Here is a 20079-nt window from a genome sequence, read left to right on the forward strand (position 1 = left end):
GAAAAGTGTACCAAGCCTTAAAGGGAATCTGTCACCTGGTTTCAGCATATTAAGGTGTTACTACTGCCATGTACAATAAAATACCTTATTTAATGCTGTAGTCTTCATTTTTGGTTTCATTAGCGATAAAATCCACTTTTTCTGTTATGCAAATGAGTGTCCTGGAATCCAGCTCACCTTCCTTTAAAGCCCAAGCACGCCTCTTCCAGCATAAGTATCTGCCCACATCCGAACTCTTTGCCGCCGCCGCCGCCCCCCTTCGCTATGTCATTATTTGGATGTAACTACACCCTCAGATTCCTTGCGTCCGCTCGGTGAAATCTCATGCAGGCGCAGTACCGCGGACTGCCTGCGCCATGTAGAAGCTCCTGAGGGCAATAGCTTTAAATTTGTCACTGGGCTCGGCACATGCCCAGTGACTCCTTTTAAGCTGTTGCCCTCAGGAGCTTCTACATGGCGCAGGCAGTCCGCGGTACTGCGCCTGCATGAGATTTCACTAAGCGGAGGGGGGCGGCGGCGGCAAAGAGTTCAGGTGTGGGCAGTTACATATGCTGGAAGAGGTGTGCTTGGGCTCTAAAGGAAGGCGGGCTGGGCACTGTAGGGGGGAGTTACTGGGCTCCAGAGAAGGATAATAACGCCCCTCTGGGCACCTTGGACACTCATTTGCATAACATAAAAAATTGATTTTATCGCTAATGAAACAAAAAAATTAAGACTTCAGCAAGAAATAAGGTATTTTATTGTACATGTCAGTAGTAACACTTTTTAATATGCTCAAGCCAGGTGACAGATTCCCTTTAAAGCAGTTTTCCGGTTTTACAGTTTTCAGCATTGACTGGAAACAACATGTTATTACTTACCAAGAGTGATTGTTCATCTTTAATGCCCCATTTGCCTGCACTCCATTGTGACTGACATTTTCTGCTATGTTGATTCCCTATCCTGCGGCAAGGCTTGTAAGGCTCTGCCCTGTAGACACAACACCAGTGACCTTCTTGCCTCTTAGGATAGTGTTCTGCGCATTCTCCTGGAGCCTGCCCTGTAGATGTGATGTCAGCAATGATGCCGTGTCTTAAGGAGGTGTTTTTTTCCAGCAAGACTTTAAGCAGCTCTGGATCTGTGACAATCCAGCTGGGAGGGGGAGGGGGGAGGGGGAAGAGAGGTAGATACCTGATGCTACAAACCTTCCTTGTGGGTCTTGTGCTGGGTCACAATTACGCTGGAGGTGTCAAAATGCACTCAAAACTTCCTCATCTGACTTATATAATGCAGTAAGGTTGAATGCTGGTGTTTTTTTTTTTTTTTTTTTTTTTTTGTATAACCAGAAAATCCTTTTAAAGGGGGTTATCCCATGACTAATGTAAAAAACGAAATTAGGACATCACATAGTACATGATAACCTCTTTCTAACATTGCTCTCCTAGATTTATATCAAGCTGACAGCTCAAGGGGAGTTTCTTTTCTGCTGCATCTCAGGGGGCGTGTCCATGCGCTCCCTATCACAGCTCAGGGGGCGTGTCCATGCACTCCCTATCACAGCTCGGGGGCGTGTCCATGCTCTCCCTATCACAGCTCGGGGGCGTGTCCATGCTCTCCCTATCACAGCTCAGGGGGCAGTTGAAGGATAAAACTGAGCATGTGCGGCCTTCTCAGTGAGCAGGTCAAAGAAATAAGAAAAAAACAAAGAGCAGGTGGCGCTGTACAGATACATTTTATTGATTTTAACTCAGTGGCTATACTAAATTTTTAATTACAATCAATTGCAAAAAAATTCAGATCCAGGAGCTGGTTTGAAAACCGTGGAATATTTTTTTTCGTGGGGCAACTTCCTTTAAGTGTAACACACCTATGCTAAATATGTTTCACCACCCTGAAGGATATTTAGGAATTTGCAAATATATTCCATGCTATGTATCTCTGTGTCAGCACCTACTCCCAAGAGTTTTTGGTAGGATCTAATTTTGGTTCTGAAAGGCTATACATTTTTTTTTAATAATGTTGCCTAATAACTTTTATCATTTAGGCTAGGTCTACACGATGACATTTGTCGTGCGACAGATGGGGCACAACTACACTGCAACATTTGTAGCGCGACATTTTGTTGCACTAATGTCGCACGACAATTTTTATAATGGCAGTCTATGGTGTCGCACTGCAACATGCAACATACTGCGACGCAACAGTGGCTGAAAAATCCATCTCGAATGGATTTTCTGCGACTGTTGGGTCGCAGTATGTTGCAGTGCGACGCCATAGACTGCCATTATAAAAATTGACGCACGACATTAGTCCAACAAAATGTCGCGCGACAAATGTCATCGTGTAGACCTAGCCTTAGACCATATTCACATATTTGTACTGTCAGTAGAACCATGAATAATGGGAAGTATATGATTTTCATCTGGGGAATTTCAATTTAGCAGTGTGTGTTTAAGAGAATAGCTTCTATATTCCTTAATATAGTGGGGTTAATACTGTGGGACTTTGCTGCTGATAATCCTAGCGATTTATACCTTTAACAGGTTAATTGAACCTGTTCTTGGCCAAAGTCCGAGATTAGTGCCATCAACTGGGGAAAGAAGGATTGAAGGTTGATTTGGTTTTTAAGATTATCTGCCTAGCCCCTCTTCATATTAAGGTATATTTGAGGTTATAGGCTTGGAGGACATCATTGCTTAGTAACCATGTAGGGATATCAGAAAGAAAATGCGGCACTCACCGGAGTCTTCACAAAGTATTGCTCTTTATTGATCCTTCATACAGGACGGATGAGTGGGGTGCTGGGGCGGACGGGCTCCTGCAGATGAATGGGGGCTTCGGCCGTTTCGCGCTGTGGATTGCGCTTCTTCTGGCCGCATATTCTTTCTGATATCCCTACATGGTTACCATTTATTCAGCTTTCACTTTTACATGCTGAGCACCACACACGGAGTGTGTGTTTCGCTGCGGTGCTGCTATCTGAGCCAGCATCTAGGACCGGCTTGACTTGCCTGATTCATGCAGTGCCGCTCCGTTCTATTCTTGTTTGCATAACATCATTGCTTAGTACCTGATTTAAATATAATTGCTGCATCTCTATTAGGGGTGGGCGATATATGCGATATGGACGATATGCATCTGTGCGATGATACAGATTTTGTCCATATCGCCCGACCGCGATATGACCAGGAGTGGTAGGGAATAGACTAACCCGAACCTTCTCACCGCCGTGGCTCCGGCTCCCGACTCCGCACCGCGCTGTACTGTAGTTGCCAGGGCCTGGCGTGCACACGGCGTCAGTATAGAGATTCTTCTGGGGGGGGGGGGGGGGGGGGGGATCTATTTGCAAAGGATGGCCATGGGGCTGATGGCACTGGCTCTTCTGGGGGACATATAGCAGGCAAATGTCACATGGGGCTGTTGGCACTGGCTCTTCTGGGGGACATATGGCAGATGATGGCAAATGCCATGGGGCTTGGGGCTGATGGCACTGGCTCTGGGGGACAAGGACATGTCTGATGGCAAATGCCATGGGGCTAATGGCACTGGCTCTGGGGGACATGTCTTATGGCAGTTTTGTAATTTGTATTTTTTGTATACATACAGAAGAAAATACTACATCGTGATGTATATCTCATATCGCACATGCTTCAAATTATATCGCAATATAGATTTTGGGCCATATCGCCCACCCCTAATCTCTATAAATGGCATTTGTCAGCAGATTTGCACCTATGACACTGGCTGACCTGTTACACGTGCTCTTGGCAGCTGAAGACATCTGTGTTGGTCCCATGTTCATATGTGTCCGCATTGCTGAGAAAAATGAAGTTTTAATATATGCAAATGAGCCCACTAGGAGCAATGGGGGCGTTGTCATTACTCCTAGAGGCTCAGCTCTCTGCCACTGCTGCACCCCCTGCACTTTGACAGGGCTGGGTGTGATCATGTCCAGGTCTAGGACTTGTCAAGATGCAAAGGACGTGGCAGTTGCAGAGAGAGCTGATCCTCTAGGAGTAATGACAACGCCCCTATTGCTCCTAGAGACTCATTTGCATGTATTAAAACATAATTTTTCTCAGCAATGAGGACACATATGAACATGGGACCAATAGAGATGCCTTCAGCTGCCATGAGCACATACAACAGGTCAGCCAGTGTCAGAGGTACAAATCTGCTGACAGATACCAATGAAAGTGTCAGTACATGTCATATTCTACATGCAGATGGTAGGTACAGAAGCAGGTTATTGTATGTTGTCTGTACATTCAAAAGGCTTTTCCGTGCAGACTGATTTATCATATGGCGGGTGCTCTTTCTCCTTACTTGACTGCTGGTAAGTGCTCACTGACATGATCACACCGACTAATGGATTATTGCCTAATGGCTGCTAAAAAGAATGCAATTTAACAAGATCCAGTAATTCAGCCAGACCTCTGTGACACAATCCAGCCAGCAAATTGTAATGAGATAAGCACTTACGTGTTTAATTACATTAAAACCCGGTCAGTGCGTGCGTGGGCAGCGGTATAGTCAGAGGCTCCAAATGTTTTATCATTTCATACCAGCTTTATTATGACCATTGTGTAAATTGCCATCCGCCAATACATAGTGGTCAGTCGTGTGCGGTTTAGTCAACCGATCGCTTATTTCTTAGGAAGGAACCGTATTTACACCACTTAAGACAAGACAATTAAAACGTTAAAAAAAAAGAAACTAGTGAATGGGGGGTCCGCCTTTAATGTATAGCAACCAGTGTAAACTGGCAAAAGGGCCCACATGACCCGCTTTTTCCTGATTGTTATGGGTCGTATATTCTTTGCCATAAATATTTAAAGGGGCTGGCCACCTTCTGGCTGCTTGTGACCAATGTCAGGTGACTTTATGACAGTTGCTAATATAGCCTTTGATATTTGGTGTTGTTTGCTATATTTAATAAATTATGCAAATCTTCTGTGTTTTCCATATGTCTACAAGATGGCCGCTGATGGAGGGACAAGTGATCAAGCATATCACCTCCATGTATTGTCTTCTGCGTTCAAACACACTGCTGCACCACAGGATAGAGGAAGTGCAGATGGCAGGTGTAGTGTATTTAAACAGAGGAGACATGACATGGAGGTAATTTGTCTGGTCACATGACCCACCATCAGCCACCATTTTATGGACAAGACATCTGTGTGGACAGCAAACAAGGGGGAATACCTTATAAAATATAGAAAATGGCACAGGCTATGTTATTAAGTGTCATATAATCCTCTTACCAAGACACTGGTCAACAGTAACCAGAAAGTGGCCGACCCCTTTAAGAATTCTACTCCTTTAATATGAAGTACGGATACAATAAGTGACAATCCGTTATCTTTGTTCTTTTAGTCAGCGGTCTTGTATCATTAGAATAACCCCTCCGTATTATGCCACGCTCCGGATCTATTTGCCAGAATGTGAAGCTCTTCTGGTAGACCAGGGCATCCACTCATTAACGCATAACCAATTATTTGAATGGTGGATATGTAATTTAAGCCGATAACAGCTGATCACTTTGTGTGAGAGAAGCCAGCCCTCCAGCTTCATTTTATAAAGGGTTCTCTTCGTGAGACTACCTCTTTTTAGGATTTAGTTTGCCATGGGCAAGGAGAACAGATGCGCTTTAACATGTAGGCATATAAGAATACGTTTGTGTTCTATTAGAATTTCTCCTACTTCTGCTTTTTCGAGTTTTTCCCCCAAAAGAAAAAACACTGGCATTTAACCTTACTTCGTTATATAAGTCAGATGATGAAGTTCTCAGTGTATTTTAACGACTCCAATCTGTGACCGGCATCTAGGGTTTGTATCCTGAAGAATGAATCATGGGGAGTCTCTGTAGCGTCGGGTCTCTCCTTCTCCTGCCATCTTGAACATCACAGGCCTGCTGGAAAAACTCTGCCCTAAGACAATGCTCACATCATGTCTACAGGACAGGGTCCAGGAGAATGCGCAGAACTCCGCCATCAGATGCAAGGTTATTGATGACTATACAAGCTTTGCCATGTTTAGGATTTTGACATGTCATCGGGATAGGGAACCAACACAGCGAAAACTGTCACATGACCGCGATGGAATGCAGGAAAACGGGCATTGCTGATAAACGGATCACTAACGTGTGGTGTTTCCTGTCAATTGAAATTGAAAATTGAAAAATCAGAATACCACTTTAGCCTTTCGTAATCCTCACACCAGGGTTCAGAACACATTGTGCTATCACACAGGCAGGGCTGAGTCTTTTGGCAACATGGAGATTCCTTGCCCAGGGATTGTTTTTCTTTTCCAGGCTGCCAGTGGAAAAAAAAAAGAAGCTTGTAATAAAAACTTGGAAAACCTCTTGCAATTATGAATAAAATATGCCCTTCTTGAGACAGCACATAATGAGGCTTGTAATTGAATTTGCTTCATGTGAACCAGCCTGAACTTCCCTGTAGAAGCAGTATGAGAAGAAGAAATCCTCTACCGCTTGAATTCTGAGTTATTACATAGCAATTGTACATTTATTTGTGCAGGTGGTATAACACTGTAAATACCCATTTGTTCTTTAATTGTTCCTAGTTCTCTGGGAAGATAATACATTGCAGTTAATACAGAATTATTCATCTGAAGTATCTTGCTTTTCTCGATTAACGTTCTACTGTATAATCTAGAGGGATTCTGGAGTTCTAGTGTGAGCTTTTTTTATAGTACTATGGGTATGGTGCATTGTCCCTGCCATTTTCACTCTGCCGCTTTGATCAGGTTTGAATCTTGATAATCTTTAGGTTAGGCATCGGTAGATACCGCTTCAATGTAGGATGTCTCTGCAGGCTGGTTATACATACTTTTTAGATGTTTGGTGGAACCAGCTGACCAATAATGTGTATAGGGCCTCCTGCCAGCCGTCATGGTCTCGTTCTTGAGGAACTCTTCTTCTGCAGCTTTTATATTTTTGCTTGTACAAGATCTCTATGACAGGAATATAACCCCTGCATAGAGCCAAACCTCCCGATAGACCGTATTTCGTGAAGTTGGACCTACATTGTTGTTCTCAGACCCCAAGTGTCTACTAGTCTCACAAACCTGAATATATTCTCTAGGCATGGCTTACAGTAGTCTGGACTGCAGCTTGGCTAATCAGCTTTACCATTGTAAAAGCTTTGAAGCGGTAAGCCAGAAATATAGCTTAAAGGGTTTGTCTCATAAAGAAAACCTTTTTTTTTTTTTTTTTTTTTTTTTTTTAAAGAAGAAACCAGCTCTAGCTTCTCTAATTCCTATCAATCGGCTCTTCTAAGAAATTTGCATCTGGTCAGGTAATGTAAATGAGTGGACTTTGATGTAATGCATGGTTGTATTGGGTCCACCAGCGCTGGATGTAACTGAGCAGATCTCCCTACTGGTGCTTAGAGGGTGTCCTGAATGGTGGATTCCAATCTACGGCATCCTTATGCCATTATAGAGCATATGGACAGGGGTTGTCTTTGGCCACTGTTAGGGATTCATTTTTGAACTTAACAAAAGGGACACAAATTGACTCCTTTTTGCCTTTAGTAGGACTGGTCAGGTATTTTTGACAGAATATCACTGTAGCCGATGCTGTTCTTGCCATCAAACATGATGGAAGACTTGTCAGAAGTCCTAGTAGAACCCAAGTGTGAATAGAGGTATTTTTACTGTATATATCACAGAAATAATGTAAGAATTTCTGTATGGGAAAAAAAACTAGTTTTAGTTCTGTTAATGAAAAGTCCAGTCCACGGCTTTCATTTCACCTATACACTTTCATCTCTTACACAAGTAACCTTCACACTCAGATAGCCTTAGCACATTCCATCCAATCTATTTATTCTTACTGTCAGACAAGTCCTTACAAGTGAAATGCCAGATCTGCCCACGCACGCAAATCCATGTTCCTAAAAATGTCCGATGAACTTTGGAAAGCGTGATTTACCATACCTTCTGAAAAATGAAGCGTCAAAAAATGGGCGCTTACACAGATTGTAAATGTAACTGTCCATGTGCCAAGCCTCCAGTCTGTCCTGTACATTTTATGCCGCTTCACTAGGCTCCAGTTATTATTTTCCTGGCCTGCTTTGTATTGTTGCACTTGTGGTTTTGTACTTCTGTATTTCTGATTTAGTTTTGATGCTTGCATACCTTTTTAGAATTTTTCAAATTCCTTCTGTGATGGGATGAGTATTACTATGAAAACAGACTGGTGTAATAGGGATACAGACTTCAGCAAATGAGATTTACATTTTTAAACATTATGTCCTGCATCACTGCCAAAGGGTTTATCTCCAAACAGATGAAGCTGAACAAATCATATATAATCCACAACAAACATATTATTTATACTGTTTAACTAGATCTATTGAAATATGACTTTTACTATTGTTGCATTGCTTAAATGGGTTTCCAACATTATTTAGTGGTATGAGAACATCAGATTTTGGGATCCGACTGCTTGGAGACCCACCAATCCTGGTTCCTGGTTGAGAGCAGCTTCTCCTTCACAATTTTTTTTTTCCTGCATAACAATGCTCAGGGCTACCTTCTCTGCATGGAACTGCAAGACAACCCTGAGCGGTGCACACTGGCCATACACTGTCATTGGCGGTCAGCGGTCTTTGTTGACTTTCCCATGCACGTGCATGCTTGGCCAAGAGTGCGTGGTGGTAGTGGGTTGAGAAGAGAGACTCCTTTGACAGCAGCCCACTTCCTAAAAGGAAAAAAGATTGTGCTAGGACAGTGCCCAATCCTTTTCTCCCCTGTTGCGGACAATCCGAAGGGCACAAAATGATCTAGATTGTAATTTTATTCTACTGTAAATGGTGGGTTCGGCGAAAGCATATGGGGTCATTAACTGGATTGTCAAAGTTAAAATAATACGCCCTCAGCAGCGATAAATGTGAAAAAATAGCAGTCATATTTACCCCTTTCCCATCACTTAAAGGGGTTGACTCACTTGAGCAAATTAGCTTTATTGTGTAGAAAAGGTAAATACAAGGCTAATGTATTGTGATTGTCCATATTGCCTCCTTTGCTGGCTGGTCTCCTTTTTCTATCACATTATACACTGCTCATATCCATGGTTACAACCACCCTGCAATCCAGCAGTGGTGGCCGTGCTTGCACACTATAGAAAAAAGCACCAGCCTATGTGCACTCCCACGTTTCTGACCACCAGAGAGGTCGGTGTTTTTTTTTTTGTGTTTGTTTTTATAGTGTGCAAGCACGACCACCGCTGCTTGCTGAAGTGAGACAACCTCTTTAAGGCATCAGGGGTGAAGAGTGATAAGGGGTGATAAGTATGGCTTCTTTTGTTGTTTTTCTCACATTTACTGCTGTTAGGAATGAATTAATGTAACTTTGACAATTCCTTTTGATTTCATTCTTGTAATCCCTAGATCCCAAGCAATCATGTTATGACATATCTGATATTTAGTGATGTGCCGTAACATTATTGGATGAGAATAGCCTTTTCTATTGCTTTTAACTAGTGTTGAGTGGAAAAATTTGATTTGCCATGATTTTTCCTGAAATGGCGGTAAAAATAAAAAAACATACTTCCATTTGAGCACGGAGAGGCTGCTGCCATCTTGCTTGAAGATCACGCGCAAAATGTCATGCGCGTTGACTTATGACATCACAAAGCCAGCCTGCGTAATGACTGTCACGCGCTGCGCAAGATTTGGCGCTGGATCTTCAAGCAAAATGGCTACGGCGGCCTCTTCACAGTAAAATGCTATAATATGATCGCGGCATCTGAGGGGTTCAAAGCCGGGGGGGGGGGGGGGCGTGGCGCAATCGTCATTCCCTGTCATTGTACCCACTAATTACAAAGAGATGTGCTTCGTGACAAAGTAAGAATTTGTCACAAGTAGTGAATTTAGTAAAATTTGGCGAAGCAGTCTAATCGAGTTTTGGAGCACTTCGCTCATCTCTACTGACTGGTATATGTTGGCATTTTACAATATATACGGTAACTGCTCATGTGGTAGTAAACAAAATGGCCCTTCTAACCCTTCAGGTTTTTTGTTTCGCATTTTAAATCCTCAAGCCAAAATGAAATATACAGGAAGCTATAATAGAAAGTATGAAGTAGTCTAAGCTTTATTTTTCATCTTTTGCAGTGTCTGCATCTGGCACATGTGAAAAGCTCGAGAAGGAGAAGAATGACTTGCTAGTAGCTTATGAAGGCATTTTGCAGAAGGTGAAAGATGAACACTTTGCTGAGCTGAATGACCTGGAGGAGAAACTCAAACAGTTCTACACTGGCGAATGTGAGAAACTTCAGACTATCTTCATTGAGGAAGCCGAGAAATACAAAACAGAACTTCAGGAGAAGGTAGAGGATATTTCTGTAGAGTGGTACAGATTATTTAAAGTGGTTTTCTGCAAAAATAAATAAATTGCAAGAGTGCTTTTTACAAATTAAACAAAAAATCGGTACTCCCTTTATCTGGAGTTAGTGGTACTTTATTGATCCGACCATAAAAATCTTAAAATAATGTGTGTGACAAGTCTGGCCAGACTAAAAAGTGATATACAATAAATATACAATATACAATACAATTGTATATTTATTGTATATCACTTTTTAGTCTGGCCAGACTTGTCACACATATAATTATTATTTTAAGATTTTATGGTCTGATCAATAAAGTACCACTAACTCCAGATATAGTGAGTGCCCAGCTTTTTCTTGACAAATTTATTTAGCTTTATAGATTGGGTGAATCTGTAGGCTGAGAGCACCCATCCGGGGAACCTGACGTAGCAGTGCTGCCCATTTTGATTTTTTCAATCTAAAAAAAATCTGTACTAGCCCAGCCATTCCGAAACCGCCACTGTCTATTCTCCCGCCCTTTCTGCATCATGGTCCAACAATGACCTGGTGTTGCTTTATATTTTTAGACGGTGCTCTTTCCAGTTTTACACACAATGCTTTTTGGCCAGAAAACCTCTTTTTTAATGATTCATTTGACGTTATGGACTTTGCATTTTCCCAATTAAGTGTGTCTCAACTTCCATTAGATGTTGGACAATCAGACTGTTCTCTTGCTTCAACACAGAAGTGGTAAAACTGCCTTTCTACATTTTTTGGTTTTGTCTAACTGTCACTCCTTTTTTCGAACCAAATGAATCTTATAGGGACTTTGTGATCTCTTTACATCTAGAGGAAAGAGGGTTTCTACACCAACAAAGAAGGGGATCCTTCACTGTAAGAGCAGTGAGACTGTGGAGCTCCCTGCCAGAGGAGGTGGTGAGGGTGAACTCCCTAAAATAGTTAAAAAGGGATACGGAAGCATTTCTGGAGTTCAACATTATTGTGGGTTATAGTTATTAGATTTCTGGAGAATGGTCATTGATCCAGGAAGGTATTCTGATTGGAGTCGGGAAGGATTTTTACTTAAAATGTGGAAAAATGGCTTCTACCTCAAGTGTTTTTTTCTGCCTTGCTCGGGTTTCACTTTGCAGTATAGTATGCTGAACTAGATGGACGGATGTCTTTTTCTTCAGCCTTACAAACTGATACCTATTTCTTTGGGAAGACATTCCTCTTATCTAGACTAGGCTTCCTGTGGCAGATTTTCACTACTATAATATTCTGTGCTTACTAGCCCCATTCTGTGAGAAGGCAAACGATCTAGAACACCATTCTTCTGTGCAATTTGGATGAGTTTCTCACAAATGTTTTCACTGTATGCTCCCACACTGAGCAGGACAAAGGAGAACAGTTGTCATGTTTGAAGCAATAGGTGTGGAGCAAGTGAAATAGCACTGGCTACTATCACTATTTTTATTTTATTTTTGTGGGGGAAGGGGGGCAATTGATAAAAGGGCAAGAAAAGAAAATTCAACAAAAACCTGCTTCTTTCACAAGTGCCTTTCGTTAGTCCCCTGGAGAGTAAATCCCATGCTGAAATACTTTGGCTAGGGTTAAGATTGTTGACTGCCATTTTGTATTATCTGTAGCTCTTTTCTTGTTTTCTTAAGTCTGAGGACATCTTTAAAGGGTTTCTGTCATCAGAAAAATCGTTATGCATCTGGCTGACATTAGTGATGTGCTAATTAGTGATGTCCTAGTTCTCCTCTGTGCCTGTAAAATCCCGCGCCTGCGCCTTCCCCTTCCCGTTTAGTATTCAGTCAAGTGAGTGAAGCCGGCAGCAGGAGAGCGTCCTTCACTCACTGTGCCTGCGCCGAATACTAATAATCTGATTGGTCGGAAAATCTGTCATATAGTATGTTGGTGTAATACAGGCCTTAGTCTGTACAGCATAACTTTACTTCTTAGTCACTAAAACTGTATAATATATTTTAGGTTGATGACCTCAACGTCACTCATGAAACCTACAGGGATGCAGCTGAAACAAGTCATGCTGAGGAGTTAAAAACCATAAAGGAAGAATATGAAAAATCATTTACAGGTATATTATTTTTCTAAAGCAAAAAATATTGCTGTCTGACCTGCACACAAAATGGAAGATATATAGTGATCTCCTTAGACATTATTTTTACAAATTAGTTATAGAAACAATCTTTCTCAGCATGCTCAGACTTGTCTACTGATGTGCATAGTTTATAAATGAAGCCCATACAAAGGAACTATCAAGAGATTAGTGTTTTTAAGCCTTTTTCCTGGGCTAGTGAATGGTGTGAAATGTCTATTTTTTAACCGTGTATAGATTGTCAGATTATTTTATTATTTTTTATAATTCAAAAAATTAATTAAAAAAATTGCCCATGGCAGTCCTTCAACTTAAAAGTATCTGCTGACTAAGTGTAATACTAGCTCACGCTAAAGGCCCCCGTTCCAGTCAGAACAGTACAAGCTGATGGTTATTGTTCCATCTAACAATGAGAGTAAGTAGAGAGTTTAGGTGATGTCATCACTCGTTGGGCACTAGAGCACCAAGTTAAGTTGTCGTCATGTTTGAGGAGACACAACTCCCATCCCCTTGAGAAATTAGTAATGAATAGAACTCTTCTGTGCTATTTACTTACTGCCCTTTTTAGATCGTTACTTACTAAACCAATGTCCTGTCACAATCCCAACTAGCGTCAATGACTGATTTACTGGATTACGACATGTTCTTCTGAAATCTTCCCTGCTCTGGTCGACTTACTGTAGGAAAACGGCTTAACTAATGCAGTCAACTCTTGAACCTCAGTAAACTGAGTGTGAACAATTTAAAGTCTATAGATCCCATGTCCATAGGACTTTATAGTCTCTCTCTTTAGCAGCAGCCGAACTGCCATTTACTTTGTGTACATAGCATAATAGAGACATGCCAAGTAGATGGACCAGAGCACCTTTAACACACACATAATAAACCACATATGTGTGATAATATTGATGATCTAGTATTTTGGGCCCAGTAAATAATCATGTCCTCTATAGTAAAGTAGACAGGTAAAAAAAAAGTTTTTCTGCTATGACATACTAAATAATGGATTTTTTTATAACATTTATATGTTCTGAACCTCTTTCTCTAGAACTGAAAGACCGTCAAGAACGAGAAAATAAGGTCCTGGAAGTATCCTTTAAAGAGAAGCAGGCAGAACTAGAGGTTGGTTTTATACTTCTATATTATGTACTCGTTTGTCTCATTTCACCTGTTGCTTACATTTATTTTGTCGTCTTTTTCCCCAATTTAAAGAAAAAAATTGAAGAGTTAAGACAAGAGAATGAATCTCTGAAGGAGAAGCTGAAAGCTGAGGTGGAACAAAGAAAATTATCCAAAGAGAAAACCACACAGGTCGAATTTTCTACCATTGTCTTTTGTGTATAAATTACAAGTTTTAATTACCGTATTTTTCGCTTTAAAAGAAGCACCCCAGGTTTTAGAGGAGGAAAATAACCCCAAAAATATTTTCAAACAAAAGGTGGGCTAAAACATGTGCAGTACATTGGTGCATACCTATGGATAAGGGGATTATAGTCTTATAATATAAACACTGTCCAGTGTACCGTAATTCACCTGGGTGTGTTCCTATAGATGAGGTTGGGAGGACTGCACTGCGTCAGTGCTGCTAAGCAGCAGCAAACCGAGCGCTTACACCGTCCCATTAAACATGCGTGCTGGCGTGCATCTCTAGATATCAGCCTGCAATGTGATGGCCATATTTCTGGGCACGTTCGCTTTATAAGACGCATTGACCTCCCCCACTTTGGGGGAGTAAAAAGTGCGTCTTATAAAGCGAAAAATACGGTAATCTTTTCTCACAAAGCTATATATTAATCTGCTCAGCTACTCCGGCTCTATAATTGTTCTGCATTTTGCGATGACAGGTCCTCATTGCTAAGTCAGAAGGAGACGTTTTATCTAGAAGAATCCATATGCAGTAAGCATCTGTATACTGTGTGAATAGTCCGATCTATAAAGGATAGATTCTCCTCATTTTAATGACTATAGCATATGAGACCCTCTGGTTTCCTTCTACATAAATTTACAACAAGATTTAAATGAAATAGCTACGACGGCCGCCCATGATAATCTGGAAGCGTTCTTATAATGCTTTATATGTTGGATCTATGAGGTCATGTCTATGTAGAGCTTCATTGGCTGCAGCAAGACACCTGAAAAGATAAATTTCTGCTGCAGGATGATTAGTGTTTTCAGTATGTGCTCTGGGCCAAAATACAATTTGGATTTAAAAGCTGTAGATCGTGAATCACTGTATATCAACCTGTGTGCCACAGATTATAGTAACGTGTTACCCTTTCATTCTTTGCAGAAGAACCCTCAGGTGATGTATCTGGAGCAGGAACTGGAGAGTCTAAAAGCAGTATTAGAGATTAAGAATGAGAAATTACATCAGCAAGACAAAAAGCTTATGCAGATTGAGAAACTGGTAGGTGGCTTCTATACCCTAGAGCAGGCATGCTCAACCTGCGGCCCTCCAGCTGTTGCAAAACTACAACTCCCAGCATGCCCGAGCAGCCTACAGCTAGCAGCCTACAGCAGGGCATTGTGGGAGTTGTAGTTTTACAACATCTGGAGGGCCGCAGGTTGAGCTTGCCTGCCCTAGAGAGTTCAAAACAGGAAATCTGTGATGGTTCTTTAAGGCGTCCTTCACTAGTACACCATGCAAGGTGATGCTGGTGACAGGGAAGCACCATTTTTATATCAATACATTACAATCCTATTATAGCAAGGGAGGACCATTCATGTAACTGGTGGTCTGTGTCTAGGATGGCCACACGGCAGGTTACTCATTGATAATAGGCAGGTTTTAAAAAAATATATATATCCAGGGGCATGTGCCATTAAAGGGGTTCAGTCATCAGTATTGTTAGTGTTCTGACAGCACTAGGTAGGGGCTTGGGAGAGCAGTACAAACATAGCTTTTGAGGAAGTCATAATTTTATGAGATGTAGTGTGAATATGAACTTTTATTCTGCCAGGTTCTGCATCCTGTAAGTGCCTTGGAGGAGGAGTTTGACTGTGGAGTACTCTTTGCGGTGAGCTACTTCACTGCCCCTCCACAGCTGTAGTGGTCTCCTGGATGGATGCAAAGTGTGTCACACTGAGCAGAGGGAAACATCAGTTCCTTTTATCTACAACAGGGGTCAGCAACCTTCGGTACTCCAGCTGTTGAGAAACTACAATTTCCAACATGCTCCATTAATTTCTATGAGAGTTCTAAGAAGAGCAGAGCAAGCATGCATGCTGGGAGTTGTAGTTTCACAACAGCTGGAGTGCCGGAGGTTACCTAACCCTGATCTAAAAGATTGCCCAGACTATTTTCTGTACCATTAAAATATATTGACCTATTTGTCTTGCATGTGGCCCCTGATCAGATCTGGGGTATGAAGGGGGACAGTATATGCAATTGCTATTTATTCTGCACACTGTGAACATTTTGCACAGCTTTGATTTTAGGTTGATGTGTTTCAAACCAAAATTGATGAATGCTTGACCTGTTACATTCCCAGATATAAATATTTGGTAATACTTCTAAGCAGTATAATGGTTCATTTATTAAACAGAAATACACCTAAATTAGGCGGATTTCTGGCGCAGATTTCAGCACAAAGGTCCTTTGCGCTGCAATCTGTGACTTCTCCCTGCTCACGCCAGGTCTAAAAAAATGGGCGTGGAAAGGGGCGTAGAAAATTGTATAAATGTAAGACAGCTAGAAAGCGGTATTACATTTAGAAGCGGCGGTGGATCCGCCAAAGTTATGTAGAGACCTGCGCTGCTTCATAACTCCAGCGGATTCACTGCCAGGTTTAGGGCTTATTAAAACTGTCGTCCGAAACGCTGGTCTTAATAAGTGAGCCCAATAGTCTATCTGAATATGCTCTTTTAATGACTTTTCAGTGTAGGCTATTGTCAGTGCCTTAGTTCGTTTATGTGGATGTGTCAAGTGAACATCCATGTAGTTAGTAAAGACAAAAATGTTTTGAAGGAGCTTTATATGCTTTTACTATATTATTGGCTTGAGGTCCATACTCCATCACAGGTTCTTTTCCATTCAACAGAAGTGCTCGAAAGTCATAAATGTATAGATGCAATGTGCTCTCTGCTCTTTGTCTAAATTTATACTACCAGTTGGTTGGCTTAATTTACATTTTACTTTTGTGCAAAAATGTTGGCGCACATTGGGGGAGATTAAGTACAACTGCTGTAATGGAAAACTGGCTTAGTTGCAACCTGATTGGTTACTATGGGTATCTTTCATTTTCAAAAGCAGCTCTGAAAAAGGACAGGTGGAATCTGATTGGTTTCTCTGGGTAACTAAGCCAGTTTTCCTTTAGATCAGTTTTGATAAATCTCCCCCATTGAAACATCTTATGCCACATTCTTTCCCACTGAGCCACACCTCCTTCGTGCAATCACATTAGTTGATGTGGGCCAATGTTTCTATGAAGCTAAAGAGATTCTTTTTGATTACAGACATTGAATGTTCCTCAGGCCTACATACGATTATACTTTAGCTAAACAAGGACAATTACCACTATTTCCCCCCCCCCCCTTTTCTGCACTAAATCGTGGAACCGTGCAAACCAATGTCACTGAATACTGATTTTGTGTAATGAGACTCAGATAAGCCAAGCCCAGATCCTCATTATTTGCTCATCTCAAGAGGAATTATCCAGTCTAATGTCTCAGTATATTCATTTGTTTTTGTTGCGTTTGTTTTTTTGCTTTTCAAGGTTGAGACCAACACAATCCTGGTGGAAAGACTGAACAAATGCCAGCAAGAAAATGAAGATCTCAAAGCTCGTATGTCAAATCACATAGCTCTCTCAAGGTAATATTTTGGATCATTTTGTTTTATTTGAAATTCCTTGAGGGTGAAACAAAAATACCAAGACCGTATCAGGTCGGGTGAGGCTACATATGGGCAGATGTCTCACCCTCCTCTCTGCCTATTCCCGGGTCCTCTATGATCTGCTTCTAAATGAGGTTTAACCTTTCCTTTGGTCAGAGAAGGAGTGATCAAGACATAACGGGATTCTTCAGTGTGTGCCATATTGAGAACATTGCTGTTTCTAAAATACTCAGTATCTCTATTTTGTGTTGACCAAATGGTGTCCAGTTAGTAAAAAACTGGTATGGCAGGCTTGTCTGTCTTCCACATAGGTCAACATGCCATACATTTATTTGCCCATAATTTTGTCACCAAGCCGTCCTCTCCAAATATAAAAAAATAATAATAAATTGAAGCTGTGAATACAGAATGGAGACTAATGTAAAACCAAGTTACATGGTGCCTAGGCACAACATATGTCATAGTACTAGAAGACTGGTAGCCTACAATTAAATTTAAAATATGATTGGTATCAGGTTTATTTTATTATTCTATTACGCCTTCTTTTGTTATTGCAGGCAGCTGTCCACAGAGCAAGAAGTTTTGCAAAGGTCTCTGGAGAAAGAATCCAAAGCGAACAAACGTCTCTCGATGGAGAATGAAGAACTTCTCTGGAAGTTACACAATGGTGACCTATGCAGCCCCAAAAAGCTGTCTCCATCTTCCCCGGGTATTCCTTTCCATCCTCGGAACTCTGGATCGTTTTCCAGTCCGACAGTGTCACCCAGATGACACCACTTTATCATTAAACATTAAAACAAAAAACTCTTCCGACATTTCAGGAAGTCGTGGTGAGATTGCTTTGGACAGAAACAATGGAAACTAAGGCTATATTAGCTACCTAACCATTACAAGATGACTGGAATTTGGGATTTGGGTTCATGGTTCTCTAACCCACTGGAATATGAAGGAGCAACTGAATAATGTTGTTCTTTCAGCTAAAGAGAAGACTTTATGGTAAAAAAAATATATATATATATGGACGTTGTTGCACAAAGCACTTACCTAGCAAGATACAACTATTCTTGCATTTTGCCTTTTTTCACCTACAGCAAGTACATAGGGAAAAAAGCTCAGGGCTTGTAAATAAATCACAAACTTTCTAAAGTTTCTTTATTCACCTGTTAATTGTTTTTCCCATCGGACTGGGTGCTTGTGAGTGAGATGGATGTTACACACATGGCATGTCTGCCTCATGCTGCCTGTTTTTGTTTTTCGCGTGTCTATTTTCTTTTTCTTTTTGCCACCATCTCCCGCACTGTTATCTGTACAGCTTATGAACTTGTGCAATCTGCACAGCTTATATTTGCCTTGTAGAGCATCAGAACACCATCCATTAATTGAGGTTCTGTGGTCTTGTCCATGTGGCTTTCTCAATCCTTCAAATGTGGACTTATTGACTTTTATATGCCTTTGTGAAATAAAATGTCTGCTGCTTTTCATCTGTAAGAAGAGTGATTATCCATCTTGTACATGGTTGTGTACCTTTTGGACTATGCAAAAGGCACCACATTGGTGTTTTACTGTTCACCTGCATTACACAACTTGTATTCTAGTGCAAAAAATAACATCTCCGATAACGAATGAGAAGCTTGCCATGTCATAAGATGGGTAATTGCCATCTGTCAATACATGCCTCATTTTCAAGTCAGTTTGTTTTGACTTCGACCAAATGAAGGGAGGGAAAGAAATTGGCCACAATCTTTGTACCTGCCTTGAAAAATCCATCAGAAGACAGCCAACCTGGGACTGTTCAGATTTTGTTTTTGGTTCACAATTTATAACCTGTTTGCGTTGAAATTAATCTGTAAGAAATTACCATATTTCAAGCATTTGTAAAGAAAAGTTTCCAAAGAGTTTTATAATGTAACGGCCTACAAGAAATGCTTTTTGTTCTGTACATTTTTTATTTTTTTTTCTAGCTCTCTGCTTAGTTTTTATCCATGCAATTCTTCCGTCGGTTGCCTCTTGGTTTCCTTGGTAAGATATTTCAGGCCTGTGACCAACATGTATTGGTTTGGACCCCTGATTAATCTTGTTGCAATTTTAATTTTGAACACCAAACTGTCAAATTTGGGCACGGAAAATGAAAATGTTTTGTGTAGTTTTGATTATAATTTTTTTTTTCTTTTCATGTTTCATCTGTATCATGCAATTGTGTGTAGCTTCTAGCATACTTGGATGTAAAAAAGAAATATTGAAGCTGTAGTTGCTTGGTTTGTAATGATGGAAATATATTCTGATGTTTAAGAGAATAAATTTATTGGTGCAATAATTTACTTCATATCGATGGATCTCTGTGGTTCTTTATTGGTCTTTGTTCTGTTTATTTTACAGTATCTTTTCCCATAAGACTTTGCATGCTTATAATAAATTTAACATGGTGGCCGGTAAAGTATTAGAGGGGGTGTATATCTTACCTAGAAATCGCCAATGTGGATGATGTACAAGAAACCAGGAAAGCTCGGTGGTTTCAGCAAAGTGTAGATTGCTGAGGCACTTTTCTTTAGGCTACTTTCACATCACAGTTTTTTCTGTACGGTTTTGAGATCCGACAGGGGATCTCAACACCACAGCAAAATTCTACCATTCTAATAATGCAACCGTCTGCAGCCGTTCAGAACGATTCCGGTTGTATTAGATCGAAAATGAAAGAAAGTGTCTGAAAAAAACAGATCCGGCACCATTGACTTAGATCCGGGATGCTCAACCTGCAGCCCCCCATCTGTTGCAAAACTACAACTCCCAGCATGCCTGGACAGCCTA

The 20079-nt window shown here is 41.0% G+C and overlaps 1 protein-coding gene across 3 annotated transcripts in view; it reads left to right on the plus strand.

The window, feature by feature from the left end:
- MTUS1 (microtubule associated scaffold protein 1) overlaps window positions 1-19597 on the plus strand; it is a 123063-nt gene extending 103466 nt beyond the window's left edge. For all 3 annotated transcript variants that reach the window (XM_040418781.1, XM_040418782.1, XM_040418783.1), the window contains 7 exons: window positions 10122-10336; window positions 12314-12419; window positions 13489-13562; window positions 13653-13751; window positions 14731-14847; window positions 17156-17253; window positions 17832-19597. In XM_040418781.1, coding sequence (XP_040274715.1) covers window positions 10122-10336; window positions 12314-12419; window positions 13489-13562; window positions 13653-13751; window positions 14731-14847; window positions 17156-17253; window positions 17832-18045 — 923 coding nt within the window. In that variant the 3' untranslated portion in view covers window positions 18046-19597. The remainder of the gene's footprint in view (window positions 1-10121; window positions 10337-12313; window positions 12420-13488; window positions 13563-13652; window positions 13752-14730; window positions 14848-17155; window positions 17254-17831) is intronic.
- Window positions 19598-20079: the final 482 nt, after the last annotated feature.

The sequence above is a fragment of the Bufo bufo genome, chromosome 2 (assembly GCF_905171765.1).
Source record: "Bufo bufo chromosome 2, aBufBuf1.1, whole genome shotgun sequence".
NCBI classification, from domain to species: Eukaryota; Metazoa; Chordata; class Amphibia; order Anura; family Bufonidae; genus Bufo; species Bufo bufo.